Source organism: Squalius cephalus, assembly GCF_949319135.1.
Source record: "Squalius cephalus genome assembly, chromosome: 22".
Classification (NCBI taxonomy): domain Eukaryota; kingdom Metazoa; phylum Chordata; class Actinopteri; order Cypriniformes; family Leuciscidae; genus Squalius; species Squalius cephalus.
Window position 1 is genome coordinate 23,552,055 of NC_137143.1, and position 27,490 is coordinate 23,579,544.

Consider the following 27,490-nt stretch of genomic DNA (forward strand, 5'->3'; position numbering starts at 1 on the left):
GTCCTGGACACAATTTCTTTCTCTGAATGTCAGGAGGGATAAATTGGGCTTAAATCGGCCTGAAACTCCAGTAGTCTAAGCCCGGCTTAAGAGAGAGTCAAAGATATTGTACAAAGTTATATAGAGAGCCTAAGTCCCGCCCCTCCGCTTCCGGCTCATGGGACCTTATTTCGGAAAAAATATGTATGGAAGTCAATGGCGAGAGATAACTTATCTTTTTATTCCGTCTGAACTGTGCCCTGAACTACACATATGATGTTTGTCAATTTAAAAGGTAATTATGAAAGTCAAGAAAGTCGCAGTTTGTCATAAAACAGAAGAGTAACGTTTAGTTTTATGTGAAAATCGCTCAATGAACTACATCTCTCGTCTCGCACTATGTACGTCACAAGATCCGTTGCTCGTATGTGTGTATTCTGGCTCAAAACACTCAGGCATGACGGCGTAACGTTACGATTATAACGTAAGACTATAGATAAAAAGACAGACGTTAGCTTCAGTAAAGTTAGCTTCATTCATTGAGAGAAAAGGTATGACGTCGCATGTGCGCCTTCTGGGTTTGTAGTCTTTGTAATTACGTATTTTCACAGTCTTATACCTCAGCAGTTTTACATCAAGCTGCGACTTTCTTGACTTTAAAATGTATCTTTTAAATTGACAAACATCATATGTGTAAATCAGGGCACAATTCAAACGAGATCAAAATATTTGTTGTCTCTCGCCATTGATATTATTCAATATCATACATGATACCATACAATATTTTTCCGAAATAAGGTCCCATGGTGGTCGACCGGAAGGGGAGGGACTTAGGCTCTCTATAGCCTATACAGCGGGGGGGGGGGGGTTTTAAAGTGTGGAGCATTGTTGTAGCCAATCACACATATGTATGTTGAGCATGTGAAAGGAATGGCCAATCAGATGTGTAGTACAGTGTTCAAGAACATCTGACTTTTGTACAAAGACGTGCATGGTCAATGCTAAAAATGTTGCTTTTTGATTAGTGACATTACATTTTAAATATTTCTACTTCTACTTCATTCAATTACTACCAAATTCATTTGTTTATTTCTAAAACTTTTTTTCCTTAGATTGGACCTTACTGCAAGTCTTTAAGAGCCAAATAAAGCCAAATCATTGCGTGCAGAAGGCAAACAAATGATGACATCCTGACCATTTATCACACATGCACATCCATGGTTACAAAAATACACACAATAAACATAGTATGTAGACTAGAGTGAGGTATAGTGTGCACTATTTGTCTATTGATTGATATGCAAGGGAAATAAGATGTCATCTGTGCTCTGAATGAGACTTTCAATTTGCGGAAAGTGATTATCTGAAGAAGTCTGAGGAATATCAAGTTGGTTTCAGTTTCACTCCACTACATAAGTATTTGGCAGATGCATTCAATAAAGATATAAAGCTAAAACTAGTCATTTCGCTTTAGTATTAAAGGAACAATTCACCCAAAAAAATTATTTACTCACCCTTATGTCGCTCCAAACTTGTATAGCTTTCTTTCTTTGGCACAAGAAGAAGGTTTCAGACGTGTTGATTGAAGTCAGTGGTACTCAAAATGCTAAAGTCGAATTGGATGGATTAATTTACCGCTACCTTTATCTAGCCTACTTTTTGGAGCTTGAAACTTGTGAGTGCCATTGACTTTCATTATTATGGATAAAACCAATTCTTCAAAATGTGTTCCACCGAGGAAATAAAGTCAGGTTTGGAATGCCAGCAGGGTGAGTTTTTGGAACTATCCCTTGAAACCTGTTTTCAAATTTTCATTATTTGTGCAATTCTCATTGGTGACACTAGTTGCACAAAAAAAACAAAACACACTTCACCTTTAAATCTTCCTCAGCAAATCATGGCTCAGACTTGCAGAACAACATAAATTCTCAAAGAGCTCAAGAGGGTGACCCAGATTTGCAGTACGCCTATTGCTCAATGCTCAATTACTTAACTCAACTGTGTCTAAACAGCATTTACTTGACCGATTACTCCGCGTTACATCAAATTAGGCAGAGATTCCTATCATATTTAGCCTGACCAACACTAGCGAACATGACTTTCATGTGACGTGATTTACTTTTAAAATCAGACTAGAATGACGTAGCCTCATAGCTGTTGATGTTTTTTATTCAGTTGTAGGGGAAAAAATGTCTCGGTAGGTGATTGACGGCATATCAGCTTAAAGTGAGTAGTTTCTTGAATTTTTTGTAAAACAAATATTAGTAAACAGAGAGGCTCAGAGAAATCATTGTGCAACATTTAATGTATGAATGTCAAAGAATTAGGCTAGATAATAAGATTGGCATGAGCAAACAAACTAGCTCATCCCAAAGTACATAGGCTATATGAAGTCAATTCCCCATAAAGGGATAGTTCACCCAAAACATTTAAATTCTGTCATTAATTACCCACCCTCATGTCATTACAAACCCATTAGACTTTCGTTCATCTTCGGAACACAAATGAAGATGTTTTTTGATGAAATTTGAGAGCTTTCTGTCCCTCCGTTGACAGCTACGCAACTAGGCTACCATTTTGACGCTTCCAAAAGTTCATTAAGAGATCGTAAAACTAATCCATATGAATTGAGCGGTTTAGTCCAAATTTTCCAAAGAGACTTGATCACATATGAATTTAGGCTTTTATTTACATATAAACATTCATCAACTCACACATCAGTTATGTTAAACAGAAGCGCAAGCATGCTTGCTTGACGTGCGAGAACCAATGAGGTTCATTCTCATGTTACGCATCACGTTTGAGCTTCCGCAAGAACCAATGAGGTTTGTTCTCAGACGTCAAGCAGTTTTCGTTGAACTTCTGTTTATGTTCACTGATCAGTGTTTAAATGTGAAATCTGTTCGTCGTAAAAAGCCAATTGAGTCTCTTTAGAAAATTTCTACTAAATCGCTCAATTCATTTGGATTAGTTTTACGATCTCAAATGGACTTTTTGAAGCGTCAAAGTGGTAGTTGCGTAACTGTCAATGGAGGGCCAGAAAGCTCTCAGATTTCATCAAAAATATCTTCATTTGTGTTCCGAAGATGAGTGAAAGTCTTACTGGTTTGGAACGACATAAGGGCAAGTAACTGATGACAGAATTTTCATTTTAGTGTGAACTAGCCCTTTAAGATCACACAAGTTGTTTGTCTGGCAGATGGATAATAATATTTTCTAAACTTGCAGTTGATCAGCCATTCACAACACCACAGCAACTTCCTAGTCCCGCCCTAGCAACCAGCAACAACACCCTAGCAACATATGCCATTCTAGTCTCTTTTGACTTGTGCACTGAGGCCTTTAGGAGGAAAAGCATTCGATCACAAAATTCAGCAGGTAACTACTAAAAACATGCACAGATTCTGAATGATCTGAAACTGTTCTGGACACAAAGCTGGAATTGTCAAGTTCAACGAACAAAGCAAGTGCCAACAGATTCCAACCATGCAGATACATCCCTTCGATGTAATCGATAAACAAACCTATCACCCTGGCAACGGGTGCTGTATTATATTAATATGAACTAACGTTAATGCAATATTATACTAGTAATAGGTTATGAAACGTCATCATAACCAGTCACACATGAATGTAAACAAACAACAAGTCAGGTTATGTGATTACAAAGCGAAATTCGCTCTCGTTTGCCCATTAATCTGCGTGGGACACAAGGGGCTTTGTTATTAGTGAAGGATACTGGGTAGGCGGCACGGCTGACGGCGGAGGAGCGCTCTGGACTCCCGGTGGTAACGACACGGAGGTCAGCGCTGCGCGGAGCTGCGTTGGCGGTGCCGGTCCGGTAACATGTCCACTAACAGAGACAGCGGTCGGTTTCGGAACCACTTTCGGTGGCAAACTCATTGCAGAAATGTAAACCAAAACAAAAAAATACGCAGCAGAAAACGGTCGCACGTTCCAACAATATCTGGCCGTCTCTTCTCTCTACGAAGGCCGGGACGTGTGTATATCCTTATGCCATGGATTTCATTCAAATCTGGCTGTTAGTAACAAAAATGTCATTTTATCTTTGAAATCGGGGATTGTAGCTGCTCTACGCATGGGGACGACAGGGGGGTTGTATCCCCCACCAGCCACCCTGGATCTCCCCGGTTGAATTGTTCTTCGCCTCCTCAGATGGCCGTCTCCGGGTTTGTTTGCTCCGCTTTGCGTAGTAACATCACATCAACGAGTCGCATTATAGGAATTTCTCATAAAGATGGGAGATTTCACTCAACATGGCGTTGTTGCTGCTGCTTCCAGCAGTCCGGCTGGAAGGACGGTTCGGTAAACGTCGGGTGAATTCGGAGATGCTCGGGTTTACCTTACGCCACTCCGTAGTGATCGGAAGAACGAGTCATTTTCACGAATCGGTTCATTTGAATAGTTCGTTTCAAAGATACGGTTCATTAAATGATTCAGTGATTATTTCTTTTACTGTCTGATTATTTCACGTCGTGACGCAATTACGTTTTCCCTGACAACGTTTGTGAGACCTACAAAGTATTTATTTTAGATCTTTCTACCCGATTATATTCTTATTATTCTGGTTTTTATAATATTACCCCCTGGATTTTTTAATGTACTTATTTCTGTAGTGTTTTTTCCATAATTGTTTGTTTGATTATTTGCATTTGAACAAAAGTGCATGTATAATGCTAATGTTTATTCATGCTTTAAAACAGCACATTTCTTGTTTTAATTTTTTTGTTTAATTAAGATAAAGTAATTTAGCATTGTAATTTGCATTTAGGCATACTTTAAAGAAGACTAGACTTCAGTGCATATCTTGAAAGTTTCTGCAACACTTTTTGTTTGAAAAAAAATCTATTTATATTTTGTGTGTGTGTGTGTGCGCGCGTTGAGATAAAACTGTAAAACAAATCAAGTCATAAACATATTTCCGGTACATTTTGTTTGTAATCTTTCAGCTATTCGGCTACTAAATTAACTTTTTTGCCACATCAGCCAAATTCGAAATATGTTCTTGGTTCTATTAGTCCGTGAGTTGTTGATTCGACAGCCGCTCAAAATGATTCATTTTGATTTGTGAACGACTCGTTCGGACAAAAGAATGATTCGTTCGCGAATGGGACATCGCAATACGCCAATCAGAGTGACGTCATAAAGGCAGTCGCCCGCCCCTCGCCACATGCCTGCACTGTTTCACACAATGAATGGCATCTCTGTTACATTCCAAGCCACCAATCTTCAGTATAAGAAATGAATGAATCATACGCAGTATATGATGACTGCATATAAGTCTGCAATTTCACCTTATGTAAAAAAAAAAAAAAAAAGAAAAAAAAAAAGGTCCCGCCCAGATTTTGGTTGCAGTATTTCGTACATTTGATGAAGGCTTTTTGTCAAATTCAGCGTTTATGGGATATATACGCTTGCTTATGTTGTTGAGTATGTATACTGGGTTTAGATAAGCTTAATAATAAGAACATTAGCAAACCTTTGACAGGCTTTTTTGTTTCCATTAATATGTGTGAATGTGGCACCATCTGTCGGTCATGTTTGCAGGGGAACACAAATCTAATGTTAACAAATGAAACCTTACTGTATATTGTTACTTACGTTTCTTATTTATTTTGATTGTGGAGGGGGCAGCTGGAATCTGTGTGTAAAGCAAACATTTTGCCCAACAAGTCTCATATTTGCATAGTTTCAAAGGCACTTTCTTGGTCTAATGGTCTAAAAACAAATCCAATGAAAACCGTGGGCAAACTGCTCACATATGTATTCTTCAATTAACATCATTAGAATTACATTGGAATAAGGATAATAAAATCTGGTCATTTGCCTGAGTTCAAGTTAATATTACACAGGCAAATTCAACAAATAGGACGTGATCTTGTATAAATCTTGTTAACCATGAATTAAAATGTGAGCAAAGTTATTTAACAATACTGCACGATGTGTTGTGCATAAGAATTGGCAAACATTACAGACAAAGAAAAACACCAACAACGTAATACAGAGGACATAAATAGTATTTCCCATTAGAAAAATAAAAGCATTTGCTAAAAAGGCACGTATTCAAAACATATTTGCAAAAGTAGCAATTCCTTCTCTCAATGCATTTAACCACTAACTTCCAGTGTTTTGAATGATAAGAATAAAACTCCATTATATAGATGTCCATGGAGTCATTATTTACACCTACTCCTCATTAAGAGGCAAATGATTGCTGGAAAACATGTAGTCCATTTTAAGTCCACCAGCTTTTCTGGCAGTCTAGATTAGGCAACCTGAGATGGACGTTTGGCATATTTTGAGTGATAACAGCGGTCGCTTCACCACCTTGCTCGCTCCAGCTCCAGTCCCTGTCACCACAGCTCACACTTCTGCTTGGGGTTCATGGGTGAGTCTGCCTTGCAGCCAAAGTGCTGGGAGAACTCATGGGAATTGGAGATGGTGCCAATGACCCGGAAACGTGATGGACTGTGGGGGTCAGTGATAACGCCCTCGTGAGAGCTTTCAGGTGTCCGAACTGAACACCACACCTACAAAAAAGGAAACAAAGAGACCAATAGGATATAACCATATAGTGTTGTTTGTCTGTGCAAAAGTCACAGATAAAAGTCACTTCCATGATGTGTTGTGGGTTAATTAAGATTTTAAGTTCAATCATTTTTATTTCCATTTTTTTTTTAATTAAAATGTTTATTTTTAATCTTTTTAATTTAGTTTAATTTTCATAAGTTTTTACTCCATCGATGTTAGTTCTTAGTTTGTTTTTTTAGTTTCAGTATTAGGTTTTTTTTTTTAGGGCTGAAAATTTGGCTAATTCAAAATGTTGTTTAAAATTGTTTAATGCTGTTAAATTTGTCATTGCAGTCTAGTTGTTACTATCTGCAGCTGCATATTGCTTAATATAGGCAGGTTTTAAAGATTTGAAGTATTATAATATACAATATGTAAAAAAACTAACATTTAAACACTTTACAATAAGGTTCCATTTGTTTAAATTAGTTCACATGAAAATAATAAATTTGATATTTTATATATAATATTTTATGCCTAATAATGACAAATAATTCTAAAGCATTTGTTAATGTTAACTTTAACATTTACGAAAATCTCTCTCTCTCTCTCCCTCTCTCTCTCTCTCTACACATATATACATATACATACACATATACACACACACACACACATATATATATATATATATATATATAGTGTAAACAGTTGTATTCTTATGAAATAATGTTAACAAAGATTAATACTGTAACCAATGTATTGCTCATTGTTAGTTCATTTTAGTTGATACATTAACTAAGGTTAACTGATGGGACCTTTATTGTCAAATGTTACCAAATTAGATATTTCATGGATACAATATTTTATATTTTATTTTAGATGGTTTGAGTCATAAAAATGGATTTAAGTTTTTCCAGTTATTTATTTATTTATTTATTTTCCAGTTAACAGTCAAGTTGCTCTCTTGTTGCATTTTTATGTTTAACACAGGCAGCCTGTAAAAGTCTGATGTATTATAATATGTAATGCATTAAAAACTAAAATTAAATAATATTTTATGCCTAAAATATGTCCCACCTTTAAAATATGTCTGAAAATACAGAATTTTTCTGCCAGTTCTTTTTGTCCGTCAGGCGAATATTATTAAGCCCAAGTAATAGCATAGGCTATGCACGCCTCACTTCAACAATCCACATCAGAGGTAAATCTTCAAATCAAACTATGAGGAAAAGAAATATTGATTCTTGCCTAAGCAAACCAATCGTTCAAAAGCAGAGAAAAGAGACTTTGAAGTGCAAAGGTTGTGGGCAGTAAAACAACTAAACCCTTTAAAACAAGTGTAACATCACAGATAACATTCAAAGCAAACATTTTTGAGACACAAACCTGAGCAAATCCCACAAAGAACAGCTGATGATTGGTCATTCCAAGGGCAGGCAGGGTGGCCTCCTCACCATTCTTCTCGATCCAGTTTACATAAGCCTGCAAGGCAAGTGTGATAACATTAGTCCGCTAATAATTCTGCATGCTACACTGCATGCTGAGATCACAAATAAACAGTGCCCTCGTGTCAACCGTTATTTTCCTCTCCATCTGAGAGGTTAACGCAGGGTCTTCTCTGGCCATATGCTTTGCTCATCTGCTCTGTAACCTATGACTTTTCAGCCAACGGAAAGAATCCGAGCGGCTGGAGGTAGAGCGACCCATTCCGAGCCACCTGTTGCACTGCGAGGCTTTTCAGTGAGACGGGATCACGACGGTCCCAAAGCTATCAAAGCCGCCAACGAGAGACATATAGAGATCGTAATGCCTTTCGTATCAAATTCTCATACGTCATTCGCCGTGGCTGTTGTCGTGTAATGGAAAGTAACCACTGGCGTCTCATCTCTTTATAACTCTCTGATGAACCAAACAAATCTGTTGATTTAATTAAGTCGATTTAAATTCTAGTTCCTGCAAAGTCTTGTTCCACAACAGGATCTTCACAAACCTTATAAGCTGCCCTCAGGCCTCCGTTGTCAGCAATATTTTCTCCCAAAGTGTGTTTCCCGTTCAGAGGTTCTTTATTTATACTGTAGTTGCTGTACTGCTCCACCATGCACTGGGTCTGGAGTTTAAAAGCGTCCACTGAAGAATTTTGCCACCACGAACGCAAATTTCCATCCTTATCATACTCTCTTCCTGTAAGACATGTTTAAAACACACACATATTGATAAATGGTCACATGCACATTACAGCTTTATAGTTCTGTAATAAAAGCTGATGCAAGTATTTATCAACAATTTGACAGTATTACAAATCATACAGGACAATACAATTATATTAGATTACATTATAAATGAAAAAAAATACAATTTATTAGATGTATATATCAATATTAATAAAATATCAAAGCATTGAAGGATGACTAATATTTAACATAAGAAAGTAGGAAATACTTTTCCACAACTTTTTGTATTTTTTTTTCTTCAAGTTTTTAGTATTGATAATACAAATAATGTAAAAAGAATTTTTTTATTTATTATGTTATTAATTTCTAATAATACTTGCTAGACTGAGATTCTAAAAACTGATTGATAGTGAGACACATATTTTGATGGTCTAATATTTATTTAATCATTTTTATTAGTAATTTAAAGAGACATATTCACTATTACCAGCCACTCAGGTATATAGTTTCTCCTGTGGTTATGTAACTCTGTAATAATGAATCAGTGGCACACTTGACTCTTCAGCAAGTGACTGAATGTTACATGCTGAAGACCTAACCATCTGATTCATTTTCAGAATCATTTTGTTACCTTGATCGTCAAAGGCATGGGTGAGCTCATGCCCCATAACCACTCCTATACCACCGAAATTCATCGCTCTAGAAAACAACAGATACACAATAGGATGAGATAAGTGATGTAACGTCCGCCTCTTTCTAAAAACCCAAGCAAGAGGTTAAATAAGCTGGTGAGGTTTTGTTAGTGGGAGATTCTTACTTTGGCCAAGCATGGTTATAAAAGGGAGCCTGCAGAATGCCTGCTGGAAGAACTATCTCATTCTTTGTTGGGTTGTAGTAGGCATTAACTGTTGGTGGAGTCATACTCCATCTGTACGCGGAGAGAAAAGCAAGAAAGAAAAACACAATGACTTGAATGTTCACTGGCATACACATAAACTGACATTGGGGTAGTTTTAAACAAACTATGTATCTGTACGCAGAGAGAAAAACATAATTACTTGACTGTACATACTATAATAGTATATAAATAAACACTGGTAAAAGATGACAATTTTCATTTTTGGGTGAACTATCCCTTTAAGAGATGTGTGTCAGAGGATCATCTTGTGTGCGAGTTGGACTGATACTCACTGATCTCTGTTGGGGATTTTTCTCAACTGATCAGCCGTCACTCGTGCAGAGAAGTTGTAATAATTCATGACGTTTTGAAAGTAAAGCTCTGAAACAACATCAAACTGATACACAGTTTGAGGGGCCGAGATTTTAGTTCAGACACTCTACTACATTAACGACATTTTTCCATGAACCAAAACCAAACAGAAATTAACAAAATGTATACATACATCATTAAACACCTTGTCCAGTTCTTTGGGGTTCATAATAAATTTTGGATAACCAACCATGTTGTATATTGCATCTGCCTAGATACGAAAAAGGAAATAAATATTTTAAGTGACATTACAAGAGCGTAGTTTCGGCTTCAACACCAGGTGGCATTACAGAGCATCAACAAACATAAAAACCTTTATGTAGGGATTTTTGCAGTAATGGATTGGATTTATTTGTATGATTTCTTGGACAAAAGAGCACTCTGGTCAAAATAGTCTCTCTGATATTCTGGTAGTTATATTCGACCTTTAAAGTATCTCTATGGGATATTTTAAGCCATTTTTATTGTCCACCAGGCAAAAAAATAATGAAAATGATAAACATTCACCATTTCTAAAACTAATGGCAATTCAAAATGGGAAAAGCCTGACGTATTAGATAGGTGTTGATTTAAGCAAGATCCATCCCTGTGGGCAAAAGTGGTGGAAAACATTTGGGATCGTGTTGTCGGTTCCCACCTTTTCTTTGGCGGCTTTTTTTGTCTCGGGATCCATCCATCCGACAGTCTTCAGACTGTCTTCAAAGGCCCATTTGATCTCTGAGACCATATCTTCAACCTGACAAACACATCAGGAGAGAATATAGTTTATAGGCCTGGAGGAAAAGACAGGGATGGCATGCAAAACATCACAAGACACTCACAAAAGCTTTGCTGTCTTCTGAAAAAGTAGCTTTGACAAAGAGGGCCCCGAGAGCAAAGCCCAGAGCGCTGTCCGTGTCGCTGACGCAAAGTTTCCAGCGTGGCGTGCAGCTCTGGAAAACACAAAGGTGATATATAAACAACTAGCATCCTCGATAATACATCTCACAAACAATCTACAGAACATCCAGACTTTAACTTCTGCAGCTACACAAAGTCTAGTTTCCATGTGCGCAACAGGGGAATTAGCATTTGAAGAAATGAACACATTTTAGACTAACAAATGTGAATGTAACAAGGTAAACAGAAGTTTTTTTTCACTTCATCAGCGAAACATTACATTGTTCTCCTAGAGGTTCCTTGAATATGACGCCCATATGCGGGCAGCAACAGGACATGTCTTGTCAACCATTCAACTTCCCATCTCTTGTTTAGAAACGGAGGCTCTAGAGATAACGGCTTACAGCTCACAATGAAAGACTTTGTGGGTAAAATGGAGTTTTGGTTTTTAAAGGAAATGAGACATTAAGTGAAAATGTCTGTGAAACAATGATACGTGTTCCTGAATGAATATAAAGTTCAAAAGAGCAGCATTTAAAAGAACAAAATGCAATGAGAGTGAAGGGTGACCAGGGGTGACCCTTGACATGAACCATATATATACACGTATATTCGCTTAAATAAGCCTGAATTAAATCTGTTCATCATATAAAAGCAATTGAGTCTCTTCAGGAAATTTGGACTAAATCGCTCAATTATGGATTAGTTTTACGATCTCATTATGAACTTTTTGAAGCGTCAAAGTGGTAGTTGTGTGGCTGTCAATGGAGGGACAGAAAGGTCTCAGATTTCATCAAAAAAAATCGTAATTTGTGATCCGAAGATGAACGAAAGTCGAGTTTGGAATGACATGAGGGTGAGTAATTAATGACAGAATTTGAATTTTTAGGTGAACTAACCTTTTAAGTCATATTATAGTAACTTAAAAGGGATAGTTCAGACAAAAATGAAAATTCTGTGATCCAGGTTTGGAATGACAAGAAGGTGAATAAATGATGACAGCAGATGTGAAGATTATCAGTGAATAATGGCTTATTTTTGGTATTTTAAGCTGCCATGCGACTTCATGAGCTTTGAAATCCAGCACAGACATTACATGGATTACTTAACAATACGTTTATGGTGCTTTTTGTCATTTTTGGGCTTTGACAGCTCCATGTCATATTTCACTTTTATTGTATGACAGAAAGCGGAGTCAACATATATGTTCCTCAGAAGAAAGTAAGTCCTACAGGTTTGGAATGGCATGAGGTTGAGTAAATGATGACAGGAAGTTTCATTTTTGGTTGAACTATCACTTTAAATGCAATAAAAAAAGCTATAGCGACACTAAAATACCAAGTTGTGCTGAAGGTGACCGTCCTTATGGACCCTTTCTTTATCTCTTATCATAACCCATCACGCATACACACATCGCCCAAGGCTCAGTCTTTGGTTTGTTATTTCAGCCTGACCCCAGTGGAAAAAGAGGCCAGGACAACAGGATCTCCTCCTGATAAGAGACTATTTAACCAGGCTCCCTGCAGAACAACACACCAACTCTGATACCAGTAGAGAAAATGAAAAGACGGAGAGCAGAGGAGAGAGGACAAGGGCAACTGATCACATTTCCCTCTATTGCCTTTCATGCTGACTAAGCACACTGACTAGTTTAATATTTGGGTAATTTAGTTTTAGAATATAAAATTATTTTTGCATCAAATGATCCTTGCAAGACGAAGAATCAGTGTAGGGGAATAGTTCACCCCCCAAAATGAATAATATTTTATTAATTTTGTGTTTCAAGTGTTTCTAATCCTGTATTATTATTATTATTACACGATATCCAATATATAATATGTTTACTTCTATATATGAACTGTATGGTGTATACTGTCAGGCTCAATAAATAATTAAAAGCACCACACCAAATATATTTTATACAACTACACTACCATTCAAAAGTTTGGGGTATGTACAATTTTGTAATGTTTTTGAACAAAGTTGTTTAATGCTCACCATTTATTTGATCAAAATACAGTAAAAACAGTAATATTGTGAAACATTAATGCATTTTTAATGTAATTCATTCCTGTAATTATTTCAGCATCATTACTACGTCTTGTGACAACATGATCCTTCAGAAATCATTTGATTTGATGCTTTAGATACATTTCTTATTATCGTCAATGCTGAAAACAGATGTGCTGCTAAAAAAAAAAAATTGTGGAAACTTTGATAGACTCTATTTTTTGATAAATAGAAAAACAGCATTTATTTGAAATATATTTTTTAATAAAAGTATTTACTGTCACTTTTGACCAATTTAAGGGTACTTGCTGAATAAAAGTATTAATTTTGATGACAATCAATGTCATTTGGATTCTGTCAAATCATAGATAGATGGCAAATGTTAAGTTCAGAAGACTTAAAACACAGAGCATGGTCTTATGGACCGCTTTTATGATATTTTATTGTGCTCTTTCTAGTTTGGCAGTATGATTATGCATAAACATGTCCAGAAGGTCACATGGTTTTAGAATGACACGAGGCGGAATAAATGATGACAAAATTTGGGATGAACTATTTCTTTTAACTTATGCAATAAAAAAATGTCAATAAAATGAATAATATCCTTTAAATCTCAACTATAGGACAGTGAAATCATGTATGATAGGTAGGGAAAGGTAAATGTGAAAAACATGACTTTGTTATTTGATATTTGAAGGATCATTCATGACTCTTTCAGTGACAGTGGTGCCTTGGGCTGACAGATGGCAGCTTTGATCTTTGTTTCTCACCTTCTTGGTGCCGTACATGACTTCAAGGAAGCGCTGCTCCGCATCTTGGAACCTCTGGTCTAAGATGGACACCATTTTCCGCACCACTTTCATGATCATGTAGTTATTCAAGACACTGGGGGAGACACATTAGCTTTGATCTTAGCTAACAGACAATTTCACAAAGGAGAATGTGATTTTTCTACAGGTCTGTACATATACCCATTTTCCACCAACACGGTTCCGGTGCGGGTTCCCGAGGCGGAGAAATGCTGCCGCTGTCTAGTTGAGCAATCGAATAACATTGCTCTTTATATCTAAATATAAAACTATGCTCGCGAAAGAGACCCAACGTGCAGGAGAGACAGAGTGAATCAACGATTTCAGTTTCAATTTATCTCTGAAAAGGCCAAATGAGAGTACCGGGAGTTTATGCAAGCTGCCGGTTCACTAGAATCACTCGCGGTATTGTGAACGGCAAAACAGAAGAGCTGCACTGCTTGCACAAAGAATGCAATGTTTTTTTAGATGGGTTATAGTCAAGTGATCAACACATTGCAGATTTACGTCAGCGTGTGGCCGGTTTGCGACAGGCTCCTGGCCGAGAACAGGCTCTAGCTTCGAACCATTCTGTTGGAAAAGGGGTAATGGTCTCGCCCACAAACCCACACAGCCTAGCTGGCTAACTCTGGCTAATGTTGGTTTACCTTTTGTTGGCGTTGCTGATGAGCTCAGAGACTTCCTGGAGGTATTCTTTAGCGTATACAACCACCGGTTCAGAGTCATTTAGGGCAACAGGGGCGAACACTGCAGAGAGGAAAGGAATCCAATCTACTGCCGGTGCCAACGTCTAAAGCACAGACACAAACACATGACTGATATCCCAGCTCACATGCAAAAACATCATCTGACTTATGAAAGAATTCTTTATATGTCTTCAGCAGAGTAAATGTTCTGAAATTGTTACTCCCATTTTAATAATCACAACATTTGAGAACATGTTGAGTGGTTTTGTTTCAGGAGGACCCAGATTTTCAACTGGACACCATAACAACTTTACAACCATACGAAACATTACTAACATGACATGTATTACTGGTCAAAAGTTTGGGGTCAGTATGATTTATTTTAAATTATCAGTTATTCAGTAAGGATGTGTTAAATTGATAAAAAAAAAAATGCAGTAAAGACTTTGTAACAAAAAAATCTATTTCAAATAAATACTGAATTCTATTTATCAAAAAAAAAAAAAGTCTCATGGTAAAATTCAGCTTTGCCATTACAGGAATAAATTACATTTTAAAATATATTACAACAGAAACCAGTTCATTTAAGTTGTAATAATATTTCACAGTAATACTGATTTACAGTATTTTCGATTGTTTTACATGAGAGACTACTTTCAAAAACATCAAAAAAATCTTACTGACCACAAACTTTTAAATGGTAGTAGACGCTGAACAAAAAAACTGATAACTTTTAATAATTTTTCTGTACAAAACAATTTGTAGTTGGTATAAATGTTTATCCATTGTCAGGCAACCTGCTCATGTTAGCATCCGGCTAATTTAACTAATTTAACCAAGTGGCAGAGTTTAGTCTGCAACAGCAAAATTATAGAAAACATTTTGTCCTCATTTGTAATATTTTTCAATCATTACTATGCATTTAATTATTAGCCTTTCCATCAAAACAGACCTGTGACCATTTTTGGGTCGTAAAGAACCACAGATTTCAGTAGTAGAGTAACCGCGCAGTACTCACAGCTAACTCTTTGGCTTGGATTTTATGGTAAATTTTCATCTCGTCACGTCGATTTTCCTGAGGGACCGTGATGTTTGCCAGGGCCGTTTCAAAGTCTATGATCTCCAGCATCATCTTTTGAGAGGTCTCCTCTGATCCGCCCAAAAGAATCCCGAGCTCCACCAAGAAGTTCAAATATGCTTTTAAATACTAAAGAAGGAATAACAACACAAGCTGTAGACCACGGCAAAACACTACCAACGTTCATGAACAACATTGGGTCTCTTTGTTTACCTTTTCATTGGCTGTCTTATTGAGATAGTATTCCCTAGAGGGAAGTCCTAATCCTGACTGATCCACCTGTGGAAAAACGGGAATCAACTGGGTGAACTACAGTGACATGCATCATGATAAATAGCATGATATAATATATTCTAACAGCTATTTTAAATCAAAATATGGTATCTAGAACAGTGAGGGGTTTCCCTAGACATTTAAGAATCCATGTTATGGTGATAAAAAACATATCCATAAGTGTTCCCACCTGGATGATGTTGCTGTTGGAGCTTTTTGAGTCTGTGCTGACAAAAACAGTGAAAAAGGGGGAGGTTCGGAAGTTGGCTGACACAGTCCGTAAAACCTCCTGGAAGTTATCTTTCTCCCACGGGTCTTTCAAGCCCCAACCTCCTGTCTGGAAAAACAACGTTCGGGTATTAAGAATTATATCCCAGAATAATAGAAAAGGCAGGTTTTCATTGAGGCTGATATATTTACAACAGATCTTTTGAGTTTCATATTGTTAAATAAGGTGACTGGATTTATTCATGTATCTAAGGTCACCTGATTGATGAGATCCTGAAGTGGTTTTGCCCCAAGCTCTTCGATTTTGCTCTCGTTCATACAAGCTTGGTAATACCACTGGGCTTTTTCCTCCGCTTTGGTCAGGCTCTTCATGCTGGTATTCTCTGAATTCAACAAATGAAGAAAAATTTAATTTCAAGAACCTTTAAAGCGAAGTGAAACGAAGCCTATAAGTTGGTAGAAGCCTATCAGGATGGAACTTCATTACTGCTTTTTTCATACAGCAAAGCCCAAAAGTCTGAGACCCCATTGAAAATCCAGGATTCAAAATGCAATTAAGAACATAAGAGGACGTCATAAAAATGGTAAGTTGCTTCATATACAGTATATCAGGCCATACTTTGTGGTTGTGATCTCCCTGAACTGCGTTTCTTACCTAATAAGTTCTTCATGACGGCCATGTTGTGTTCCCACAGGTTGCTGAAAGGACCCCAGCGGGACTTGCCCTCAGGCAGCGGGTTTTTCCTCATCCAACCCCCGCATGCAAAGTTGTAGAAATCCTGGCAGGGGTCCACCGACCGATCGAGGGACCCCATAACTGTACTTGCCACACTAACACAAGGCTCTGACAGGCACATTCCCGGATGAGCTGTTAAAAACAATAGAAGTATATAAATATACAGCTGTATCCATTACAATATATGCCTTTATGTGCCAAAAAGATTAGAAAGTCTTCCCGATGTCTCTTTCACTCAGCATATCTTACACTAGGGTAATCATAAATGAAGTGCAGTACTGGCTCAATGCATGATAAAACTAAAATATACATCCACACTGCAATTACATGAAAAAGTAAATCAAAAAAAGTTACAGCTTGGGATTTTGGGGTGCTACACTTTCGGTGCAGTACCTCATACTGCATTTAAGCTGAACGTCATAAATATCCTTTGAATGTCTCTTTGAGGAAGATCCCAGGACATGAGCCCATCTGGAACTATTCACTTATCAGTGGCTAATGCCAAAATGTGGTTTCTGAGAAAAGGACCGTATCTATTCAGAATCCTGATCAAATGGCCATGCAATGAGTCTCCAGCAGTGTATGGCAATTAGTCATTTGCAACCACCAATAGTCACGCTTCAATTGTGAAAAGGTATTTTGCTTGTACAAAATAACCCCGACCCCGCAGGATATACAAGATATGTTAAGAAAACAATGTATAAGCATGCACTACTTTGTTTTCACTTTAGCTTTGAGGCTGGGCATGAGTCCACTGAATGAGGTTATGCAACTACAGTATTAAGTTTAATATTGAAAATAATTTTGCACTGGTTTTATTTGGCTTGTGGAGAATGCAGCTACAACAGATTCATTGTAAGCTCTTCTAAGAAAAACATTTGGCCCAAAAAGATGTGTCCCTAGCTCCTAATCTGGAGAGATAAGGCCAAGAAACTATAGGCCTGACAGAGGATGAGGAAATTAGAGGTAAACAGTCTGGCAAAAAGTCGTTTTTCTTTTATACAGTGATTTGTCATGCTTGGGCAACAGTGGATGGCTGAATAGCAGGAAGTGGCATTCAGTTCACTTGAAAATAATAACTTTGAGCTGCAATAAAAGTGAGTAAATGCTTCTTATATGAGGTCCAGAGCATATAGAGTCCTAGTACATATAAATAAGTATGTACTCTAATAAATAAAACAGGAAGGACTATTTTATGCAAATGCTGATTTGACTCATAACAACTGCGGGTTTGTAAGGAAAAAGCAGACTTTCAAATAATATTATAAACACAGTATACATTGTTATATAATTATTATAAACACATTTAATTAATTATACTTATATAAAGTAATATATGCAGTATTTTTATTTATTTTTTTTGCTAATGCCTTCAAATACACTAACACCACGTGTATGTGATATTTGTACCATCAACTGAAAGGATCTAGTCACTCACATTCTTTATAGCGCAGACCCAAAGACATGATGCAGATGAACAAGGCCACGGACAGAGCGCACACGATGACCACTAGTTTCCTCTCAACATGGGTTTTCTCCGCCCAGCACCGGAGACCAAGACCACGCTGCAGCCCGACCTGATAACCACATACATAATCAGAGAATAAAGGTTAAGACTGAAATAAATATCCCTTCAGATCAGCAATGATACATAGATGACGCAAATAACACTGAAACCTGTTCCAAAGGAGTGATCATGCAGGTTTTATTTCAGGTTTTATATAATATTTAATGGGAAAATGATATATGATCATGTCCAACAACAATATTAAACTTTGGTGGGACCAAATATCAAATGTCTTTCTGCTCCAAACCAAAACACAGATCATATTTCCCACCTCAAAAAATGACGACAGAGAGGATGATTCCCCCCCTCCCTTTTTTTAAACCATCTGGAAAGCTGGCCTGCTTTACTTTCATTGTAAGTGTGTTACTGTAACCACAATTATTTTCTGTGGTAATCGAAAGCATAGCACAGATGCCGTCCACAGAGAATAACTGGTATTGAATCAGGAACAGTTATCAACACTGGGTTAAGCATTAAATACTTAGAAGAGAAACTAACCCACAAAACACAGTGATACACTTCCTACTTTCTAGGAAAGGATCTCTTCTAGGATAGACTGCCAAGTCTGAACACTGTACTGCCAAACACAGTGCAATTCAAAACCTAACCGCTGGAAAGAAATATTCATAGATCTTTTTAGTATCTCAAATGTTTTTCTCAGACAGTAATTACATCAAATTAAGCCTTTAGCATTGAAATTCGCACGCCTCCTTTAGTTTCAGAAGATCTCAATAACCTAAACTGTAGTTTTAGATACCAAAGTCAAAAGAATTTCACTGTATACCTCCTATGCAAAATTATCAAGACCATACTATCCACATTATAGACACATTTACTGTTCAAAAGTTTGGGTTCAATGTGCTACGAACTTCAAGCTTTAAACTTTTCCTCTGATTGATTCTCTTTTCATTTAGATTCTGTACTGATCAAATAAGGCTTGAGGATTTCATAATTGATCAGCTCTTGGCAGAAGAGGTGCAAGAGAAACTTAATAAATGATCTCTGTAATATCAATCAGATTAAGTCCTACTGAGCTCACAGAGTTCAAAAGTCACTTTTAGTGGCCAACTGCCCAGCTGTGCAATTACTCAACTTAGTTTGGATGCATGCCAGGTAACATGCATGCTCGTATGTTTTGTGTGGCTTCAATGAGCCCTAATGCCAAACTCGAGTCTCTCTCCAAAAGAGAGAGCAGAGGGAGAAAGTAAAACAAAGAGAGTGAAATGTTTTCAATAAAAGGCACCCAGAACATTTAATACTCTCGATGATCCAGAGAAAATGTTTTAGGAACGGTCAAAGGATAATGAATTTCTGGTTTGAGAAACAAAAGACCAGAACATATTTGGACTTCTAGTCGTTTAACTTCGAAATGAAAGGTTACTGAAAAAGGTTATTCACAATATTACAGTTTTTGCCGAATTTATCAAATAAATTCCTTCCAAATCATTTGTTGATCTTGTTTAACTATCATTATGTCAAGTACAATTTATAATTTCTAAATGTTCATGCACATTATTTTACTTGAGCTAGCATTTGTATTGACTTTTACAAAAAAAAAAAAAAGGTGTACTTATTAAATGTAAACAGAAGTGTGAGGCGTGTTCACACAACACAAACAGAAGAATCACTTCTGGGGAAAAAAGCTTTTAACAGTATAAGAAAGTTGAATACAACAGTGCTAACACACAGCGGATGTTTGAAATGAAAAGCACAAGGAAGTAACTTGGTAAAGACGTTTGGTAAAGAACCAAGCAAACGGATCACTAGTTTTTCCAATACACGTACATCAAGAAGCATAAGTTCTAAAAAAAGTTAAAGAAAATTAACTCTCACCGGTATGGTAGAGGTGTGGTAGATCCCATCGGAGTCGGTGTCCAACAGCTCCTCTTCATCCAGTGTGGCCCGTTTGTAACTAGACATCTGAAAGGTCAAATGAAGAATAGATTCCCTCAGTGATTCCATAACTAAACCAAATCTCCTCTTCCGAGGGTGTTTCAGCAGCTTTTGGGAATCCTGGGAATGTTTACTCTCGTGAGTTCCATCAGGAGAAGGTTGTGAAGCTAGTCGTCCCCAAGGACTAGAGGAGGCTCTCTCTGCTCAGCGTGTCAGAGTGCTTCTGATCTGTGTGTGAATGGGGTTTCCTCTTCCACCCCCTGCTTTCACCTCCTCCCAAGCCACATTTACAACCCCCCCAACGTCAGCTACACCAAGGAAATGAGCTCCAAAGCATGGTCAGCTCGGTCTTCACAACAAACGTGTGTAGAGATTTCAAACCTCTCTTCTCAGCTTTCCTTAGCGCAGCCCTCCTAGTTAGGAATCCTAAACAAGGGATTCATGGGAAGCTTGACTCCTTCTAGCCTGCGACAACACTAGCGTCACCATAAAGGCAGGAACTTGTGAAAAACAGGAAGAAGAGAGGACCTTGGTGAACATACGTGAGGGTGTGTGAGTATACGCATGTAAGAGAGAATGTGTGCATTCCACAATAGGCTTTCATTTAGAACTGGGAGGAAACTGTTAGAGGTGAGTTCCCACCCTCTTTCAATCCAACCAATAGGACTTTCTAGGACAGAGGGCGGGACTTGTACAAGGTCACGCCCATTATATGTTCTTCAGCAGCCTAGATTAGAATAGTCATTTTCTAAGTATGACAGTCATATATTGCTGTCCCAGTCTGAACTCTTAATATATATGTATATATATATATACAGTACCAGTCAAAAGTTTGGAAACACTACTATTTTTAATGTTTTTGAAAGAAGTCTCTTATGCTCATCAAGCCTGCAGTTTAAAAAAAAAAAAAAAAAAAAAAAAAAAAACAGTAATATTATGAAATATTATTACAATTTAAAATAATGGTTCTCTTTTTTAATATACTTTAAAATGTAATTTATTTTTGTGATGCAAAGCTGAATTTTCATCAGCAAGTACTCCAGTCTTTGGTGTCTTATGATCCTTCAGAAATCACTCTAATATGATGATTTATGATCAATGTTGGAAACAGTTGTGCTGCTTAATATTTTTTTATAACCTGAGATACTTTTTTCAGGATTATTTGATGAATAAAAAGTTAAAAAGTACTGTATTTATTTAGAATAGAAATCTTTTGTAACAATATACACTACCGTTCAAAAGTTTGGGAACAATAACTATTTTTTTTAAAAGAAATTAGTACTTTAATTCAACAAGGATGCGTTAAATTGATAAAAGGTGATGGTAACGATTTATATTGTTAGAAATGTTTTTATTTTGAATAAATGCTGTTTTTATGAATAAATGCTGTTAACGTTTTACTCATCAATGAATCCTGAAAAAAGTATTCCAAAAAAATATATTAAACAGCACAACTGTTTCCATCATTGATAATAACTGAGTATCAAATCATCATATTAGAGTGATTTCTGAAGGATCATAAGACACCAAAGACTGGAGTACTTGCTGATGAAAATTCAGCTTTGCATCACAAAAATAAATTACATTTTAAAATATATTAAAAAAAGAGAACCATTATTTTAAATTGTAATAATATTTCATAATATTACTGTTGTTTTTTTTTTTTTGTTTGTTTTTTTAAATGCAGGCTTGATGAGCATAAGAGACTTCTTTCAAAAGCATTAAAAATAGTAGTGTTTCCAAACTTTTGACTGGTACTGTATATATATATATATATATATATATATATACACACACACACATTATTTTTTATTAATTTCCATATATGCTTTATGATAAAAATGTTTTTCTTTATGAAGATATGTTGTGACATTACTGAAAGCATATTTAAATTAAATATAAATATTCATAAATATAAAAATATTTTACAATATTACGTCAATTCATCACATTATTATTTTTATATTATTTAATATAATAATACAACTATTTTACCATTATTTAATATTAAAGCATTTAAAAATGCTTTTGCTTCCTCTTCTTCACTCCAGTGACTTTGCCTTTGTTGTCACTGTATTCATTTTGGGGGTTTTCTTATCATTAAGTTAATTAATTCACATAATATTTGATTAATTTTATGAAAAGATTTCAGACATTAAGAAAATGCATATTTTTCACTTGTTTCTGTAAAAGATAATATAAGACATCTGGCTTCATGAAAGACCAATTGTCTTCGGTCTTGTCGAAGCCAATAGTCTATGAGGCTTCTGTGGCATCTGAACAGCTCGAGTCAGCAGTGGTACTCAAACAGCAAACAAATATGTTCACTTTCAGCCAAACCCCATTTCAACCAGGCACATAAAACACAATTCAGAGTTTCATTCCTTCTAAAGAACTGTAAAATATTAAGCACAACATGACCAGTCCAAAAAGAATCACACCCAGGGATGCACAGTTAGCATATTGTATAGAATTGCTGGCCAGACGTACTTCTCACGCCCTCAGAGGGGTAAAGTTCTGTCATTTGATGACCCTGACAGGGCGGGAGATTAACAAATGAGGGTACTGACAGAAAGGGCTGAATTTCTTCCAACGCGGGAAGCACAAGTCTTTCTGGCATTTACAGAAAACGTATTATGGGCCTATTTTGTCATGTCATTTGGAAACTATGAGATACAGTTTGAACTAAAATGATTCTTTCATCGAACTCAGAATACTTCATTTTATATATATATATATATATATATATATATATATATATATAAAAGAATTTATAGCCAAAGGCTTCAAGATTGTTTAGCTCTCCCAACCTAATGTCACAGTCATACTTAAATCATACATGCAATCATATAATATTTTGTAATATATATATATATATATATATATATATTAGGGCTGTCACGATGTTAGATTTTTCACACCACGGTTATTGTGGCCAAAAGAATTCACGATATCGATATATCGCGATATCTATAGAATCTAGGGGTAGTTATCAGTCAAATTAATTTTTACTTTGTTTATATAGTTTTTCTTTTTTACCCAACAAACATAAGGATACTGATAAACACAAGGCACATGCATTTTTACTTCTTGCGTACTCAATCCATGGCAAATTTTTGTGAAGGAAGACAAGCATGTGAAGTTTATCTGGTTTCAAACTGAAGCAAAACACTGTCTGAAGGTTTCCTGAAGAACTGAAAAGCTCTTAAACCTATTGTTGCACTGGCCCCAATAAAGTCATGCAGATAGCAGATTTGAATAAAAAAATCAAGTGCAAATACAAATACAAAAATAAGATGAGTAAAGAAAACAGGGTTCTTAATTTATAATCACCCTTTATTAAATATATGAACACAGAAACCCCCTGTTAACAGTTAATGTCACGTTTCCCATTCCATGATGACTAGTAAAATAATAGCCGCATCGCGTCTATGACAACTCGAGGTATTGCACACCGGACACGCACTTTCTCAGTTTATGGCCAGCAATATCATTATGTTTAAGGACATTATGGAATTGAGATAATGTCTGTACTATGTTATGATTATACTGTAGGCCTACAATTAAATACAATAGTTGCTGAGTCTGTGATCTGAACACTTTTTTCTGCGCTCTGTGTCGCGGCAGGATTTTGAACACGGTCCTGAGCCGTTGCTGGGCGCCGCGGACAGACGCGGAATAGAACCGCGCTGCGCTTCTCGTCCGGTGTGTGTATTCTCATACAGAATGTGTTCGAATTTTAAAGACGTGGCGCTGCGCTTCTCGTCCGGTGTGCGAACACCTCTAAGGTGCTGTTTTCTTTGAAGCCGAAGAACTCTGTTGTTAATATTGGCGAGCTCAGCTTACTTTTTTCGGGTGTGGACCAGAGTGTTTCACTCTAGCTGCGCGGGCGCGGACGAGCGCTGCGTCTAGAAAACGCCAATATCGCCAATACCGGTGTATTGTATTGCTCTAAATTAACACGATGTCGATATTTCATGCTTTGAATATCACGATTATCGTCAATACCGGTATATTGCGACACCCCTAATATATATAATATATATATACAGTATATATATTTGTTGTTGTAGCAAAATTTGAAACATCTAAATACAATTTTTAATTCTGCTATTTTTGTGTAAAAAAATTACAATTTAAGAAAGAAAAATGACAGACTGTTTAACAGGTTGCAAATTTAGCCTAAATTAAGCACACTAGCTAGCTTGGTTTGTGATATTGATAAATGTATATATTTCCCATAATTGAAACAATATAATAGTTTGGTCATTTTTCTTACAATCACTTTGGTAAAATGTTTGAATGGTATGGAAATCGAGAAAATGGAACAAGATTATTTATTTGTCGTCCCATTTGCTGTGCTGTGGAAAGGGTTCAAGTTATGTCACTTCCTGGGTTTTATGGGCTACTTCAGGCATAATTCTGTCCAAAGACAGACTCATAGTCACTTTCCTGGCGGGTCTGCCCCAGCAGATGTGCAGACATGTAGCAGCCAGCAGCATGTCAGCGACCGGCAATGACAATGGAGTCTTCCCTTTACGTCTCTTTCCAATGACATGACTCACTGAAAGTTTGACTGGAGGCTCAGAGACCTGCCTGTATCCGGTCTAGGGCTTTGCCTTGAGGGTTTTCTCAACCATCTGTCGGCCCCAGGTCAAAGCAAGGTGCAAGTGTACAGAATAGTATGAGTGCTGATTCTATCAAAAGTGGTGATGGATTCATAGCCTCTTTCCTATAACCTGCCCTGCTTTAGTATTTACACAAAGCTGATCTGGGATCAATTCCTGCATTTTCCATGCTCATAAAGAATGTGATTCGGTAAAAAGGAAAGTCACACGGTGTAAATGACACAATACAAAATATGCCCAGATTCCTGTACTATGTCTCAAATGCTGCCTTTCAGTGAGGCAGTGAACCACAGCTAAGAGTCAGAAATTCGCCACTGATCTTGTGAACCGTCCAATTGTATAAGGCACGAAAGCATTTCCCTAGTATGAGTAAAGCATTTGTTTGTCACTGTGTTAATATGTGAATGCGTATGCACGTTATTTGAGAGTATGTGTGAGAGAGAAAGCACATTTCATTCCACATCTGAATCAGTGACATGGATGAGGCCTAATTTCTGTTCACATGCCAATTTATAACACATATTTTCACACAAGTCATTCTACATAATTCATATAATATAAAAAATAATCTGAGAATCAAAGTTCAGGTGTTTATTTTTATGTAAAGCAGTAAAGCTTGTTTGATACTTAGTAACACTGACACATGATCTGAGTGTTGTGATGCTTTATTTGAGGACTTTCCCTGGTGGTAAGTATCATCCTCACCCCATTAATACTTTCAGTAGCAAGTGTTTCATTTACGATCTCAAATTACACTCGGATCAGACACTAACATTTTGGGGACTGTGGTCTGAAGTCAAATTAGCCTATCTGACAGGATTTTAAAGCAGGTTAGAGGGTTTCTTTTTGTCAGCTGACAAAAAAAAAAAAAAATTAAATATTTACTTTCAGTAGTGCATGAGATTTTATGTTAATATGCCAATGATTTAACAACATTCACAGTTATCTGGTGTTGGTTAATAGTCACAAGACATGACATGCATGCATACTTTAAAATATTTCATCTTTATTTAGTAAGTATTTTATTTTGATTGTTTTTTTTATTTTTAAGTCAAGTATAAGTAAGTCAAACAGGTTTGAAACAACATGAGGGTGGTAAATGATGACAGAATTTTCATATTTTTTGGGGGGGTGAACTATCCCTTTAAGAGTCTGGCTCCCTCTGATCCAATTATAACCAAACAAACCAGTAAATCACACATGTCAAATGTGTCAAATATCATTCAAACAGAAACAGTTAGGACATAATCATGTGTTATTAAATGTAGAAACCCATCCGAATGAAGGAGGGTTTACGAAGACATAAATATACAGACGAGAGGACCAACAACAACATGCTGATCTCCGCTCTGGAACAACATTATGACAACATGAAGTCTCATGATAACGACAAAGGTCACAACTTCTGGTGTCAGAGATTCCCCGGTGTTGTCTTCCTTTCTAGAATTACACTACAGATAAAAACTTCAACCGTTGGACAACTTAATCTCCAGAGGAAATGGTGCAAGACATGTCTAAACATGATGTCACAGTCAATGCACAGCTTGTAATCGGTGTCTGGATTTAGGCCGAAAAGCTGGTAACCAAGTTTGCTATTACTTGATCAACAGTAGCCTATTTAATATAGGCTAGGCCTAAACCAGTATAGTAAAATGTATGTCCTTGATGCACGCTGCTCATAAGCACATCAACATTAAACTTAATCTTTTTATTTAAAGAACATAAGACTCAAAGACTTAAGGAGTTACAAGCCAGCCTGTGTTTACAGCCCTGTTGTTGATCTGCGTGCAGATGTGACTGTTGCCATACGGAAACACTCATGATGAATTATAGGTAATAAGTAACCTCTATTCAAACTAATGCAGCACACGGAACTGACTTAATGCAGCATATAACAGTAATGTAACAAAGTATTAGAACAAATAGAAGTGATTACCATTATCAACAGGGACTGATCTGTAATATTAGTTTCCAGATAGGCACACAATCTTTAAATTGATCTGTCTTTATGACAGAAAGACTCACAGGTTTAATAATAAAGATAGAAAGACGAGACATGTTATAGCCTACTTATATATAATGTTGTTACATTTATACAGCTCTACCTACTGTAGTCAAATTCATACGGCAAAATATACAACAATATTTAAGCTAATTCAGCAATGCAATAACATTCCAGCATTTGTTATTTTGACAAACAAGGAAAAGTTCCGTTTCCTTACCACTATTATGTTTAGGCTCTCTCTCTCTTTCCTATGCAGCAGTCCACTTTCTGGTGTAATTACTATATTATATATATTTTTCGGGTGTAACAAACTACTCCAAGCCAGTATTCCCCTGTTGACTCGACATAGCGTGCCGTACACTACAGTTTAACTGCAAGATATACCGTCGGGATTATAATAGTAACTTCAGTCAACCAACCAAATTCCAAAGCAGGTTCCCACTCTCTACTTCTGACCAATTGCGTTTTAGCTGTGGGCGGGTCTTTGATGGCTGCCCAGCACTGAAAACAGGGTCGATGGGCACCTACAGAAAGAATTGAATGATTTTTCTTTTTTCTTTTTTTAAATGAACCTCTTGTCAGGTAGTGCAATATGATCTTTTTTTTATTTTTTATTTTTTTATATTTTTTTACAATAATCTAATTGCAACCATAAACGCTTGTGTCAGATTCTGTTCTCATTAAAAATTAACTATAATGTAGCCTACCTTTTCTTTATTTATTAGCAGGCTATTTTTATTATTATTA

The 27,490-nt window shown here is 36.6% G+C and overlaps 3 protein-coding genes across 4 annotated transcripts in view; 1 reads left to right on the top strand and 2 right to left on the bottom strand.

The window, feature by feature from the left end:
• eif4g3a (eukaryotic translation initiation factor 4 gamma, 3a) overlaps positions 1-4,016 on the bottom strand; it is a 54,600-nt gene extending 50,584 nt beyond the window's left edge. Inside the window, exon 1 of the mRNA XM_079856806.1 lies at positions 3,719-4,016. Within this exon, the coding sequence (XP_079712932.1) occupies positions 3,719-3,882 (164 nt within the window). The 5' untranslated portion in view covers positions 3,883-4,016. The remainder of the gene's footprint in view (positions 1-3,718) is intronic.
• Positions 1-27,490, top strand: part of alpl (alkaline phosphatase, biomineralization associated) — a 343,644-nt gene that overhangs the window by 292,486 nt on the left and 23,668 nt on the right. The gene's annotated exons all lie outside the window — the stretch shown is intronic.
• On the bottom strand, positions 6,000-27,155 carry ece1 (endothelin converting enzyme 1). Of its 2 annotated transcripts, XM_079856810.1 has the most exons (19): positions 26,961-27,155; positions 20,051-20,137; positions 18,089-18,227; positions 16,570-16,782; positions 16,173-16,297; positions 15,877-16,023; positions 15,627-15,692; positions 15,354-15,542; positions 14,297-14,439; positions 13,611-13,725; positions 10,773-10,883; positions 10,589-10,687; positions 10,085-10,162; positions 9,873-9,976; positions 9,499-9,609; positions 9,313-9,380; positions 8,501-8,691; positions 7,897-7,992; positions 6,000-6,530 (listed from the first exon to the last, which is right to left on the bottom strand). In XM_079856810.1, the coding sequence occupies exons 2-19, from the start codon at positions 20,135-20,137 to the stop codon at positions 6,354-6,356; spliced, it is 2,259 nt and encodes a 752-aa protein (XP_079712936.1). In that variant the 5' UTR covers positions 26,961-27,155; the 3' UTR covers positions 6,000-6,353. The 2 variants fall into 2 exon arrangements, with proteins under 2 accessions (XP_079712936.1, XP_079712935.1); XM_079856809.1 differs by lacking the exon at positions 26,961-27,155 and having other exon boundaries at positions 20,051-21,208.

What these genes read in the sequence shown, in the direction of transcription:
- ece1 (XM_079856809.1), bottom strand. Translation starts at nt 20,179, where the DNA reads ATGGAATCACTGAGGGAATCTATTCTTCATTTGACCTTTCAGATGTCT. An exon ending in CCAACAGCAACATCATCCAG is followed by an intron (nt 15,693 to 15,876) that starts GTGGGAACACTT and finishes GTTTTTCCACAG; the next exon opens with GTGGATCAGTCAGGATTAGG. An exon ending in TCCAAGCCAAAGAGTTAGCT is followed by an intron (nt 14,440 to 15,353) that starts GTGAGTACTGCG and finishes TCTGTGCTTTAG; the next exon opens with ACGTTGGCACCGGCAGTAGA.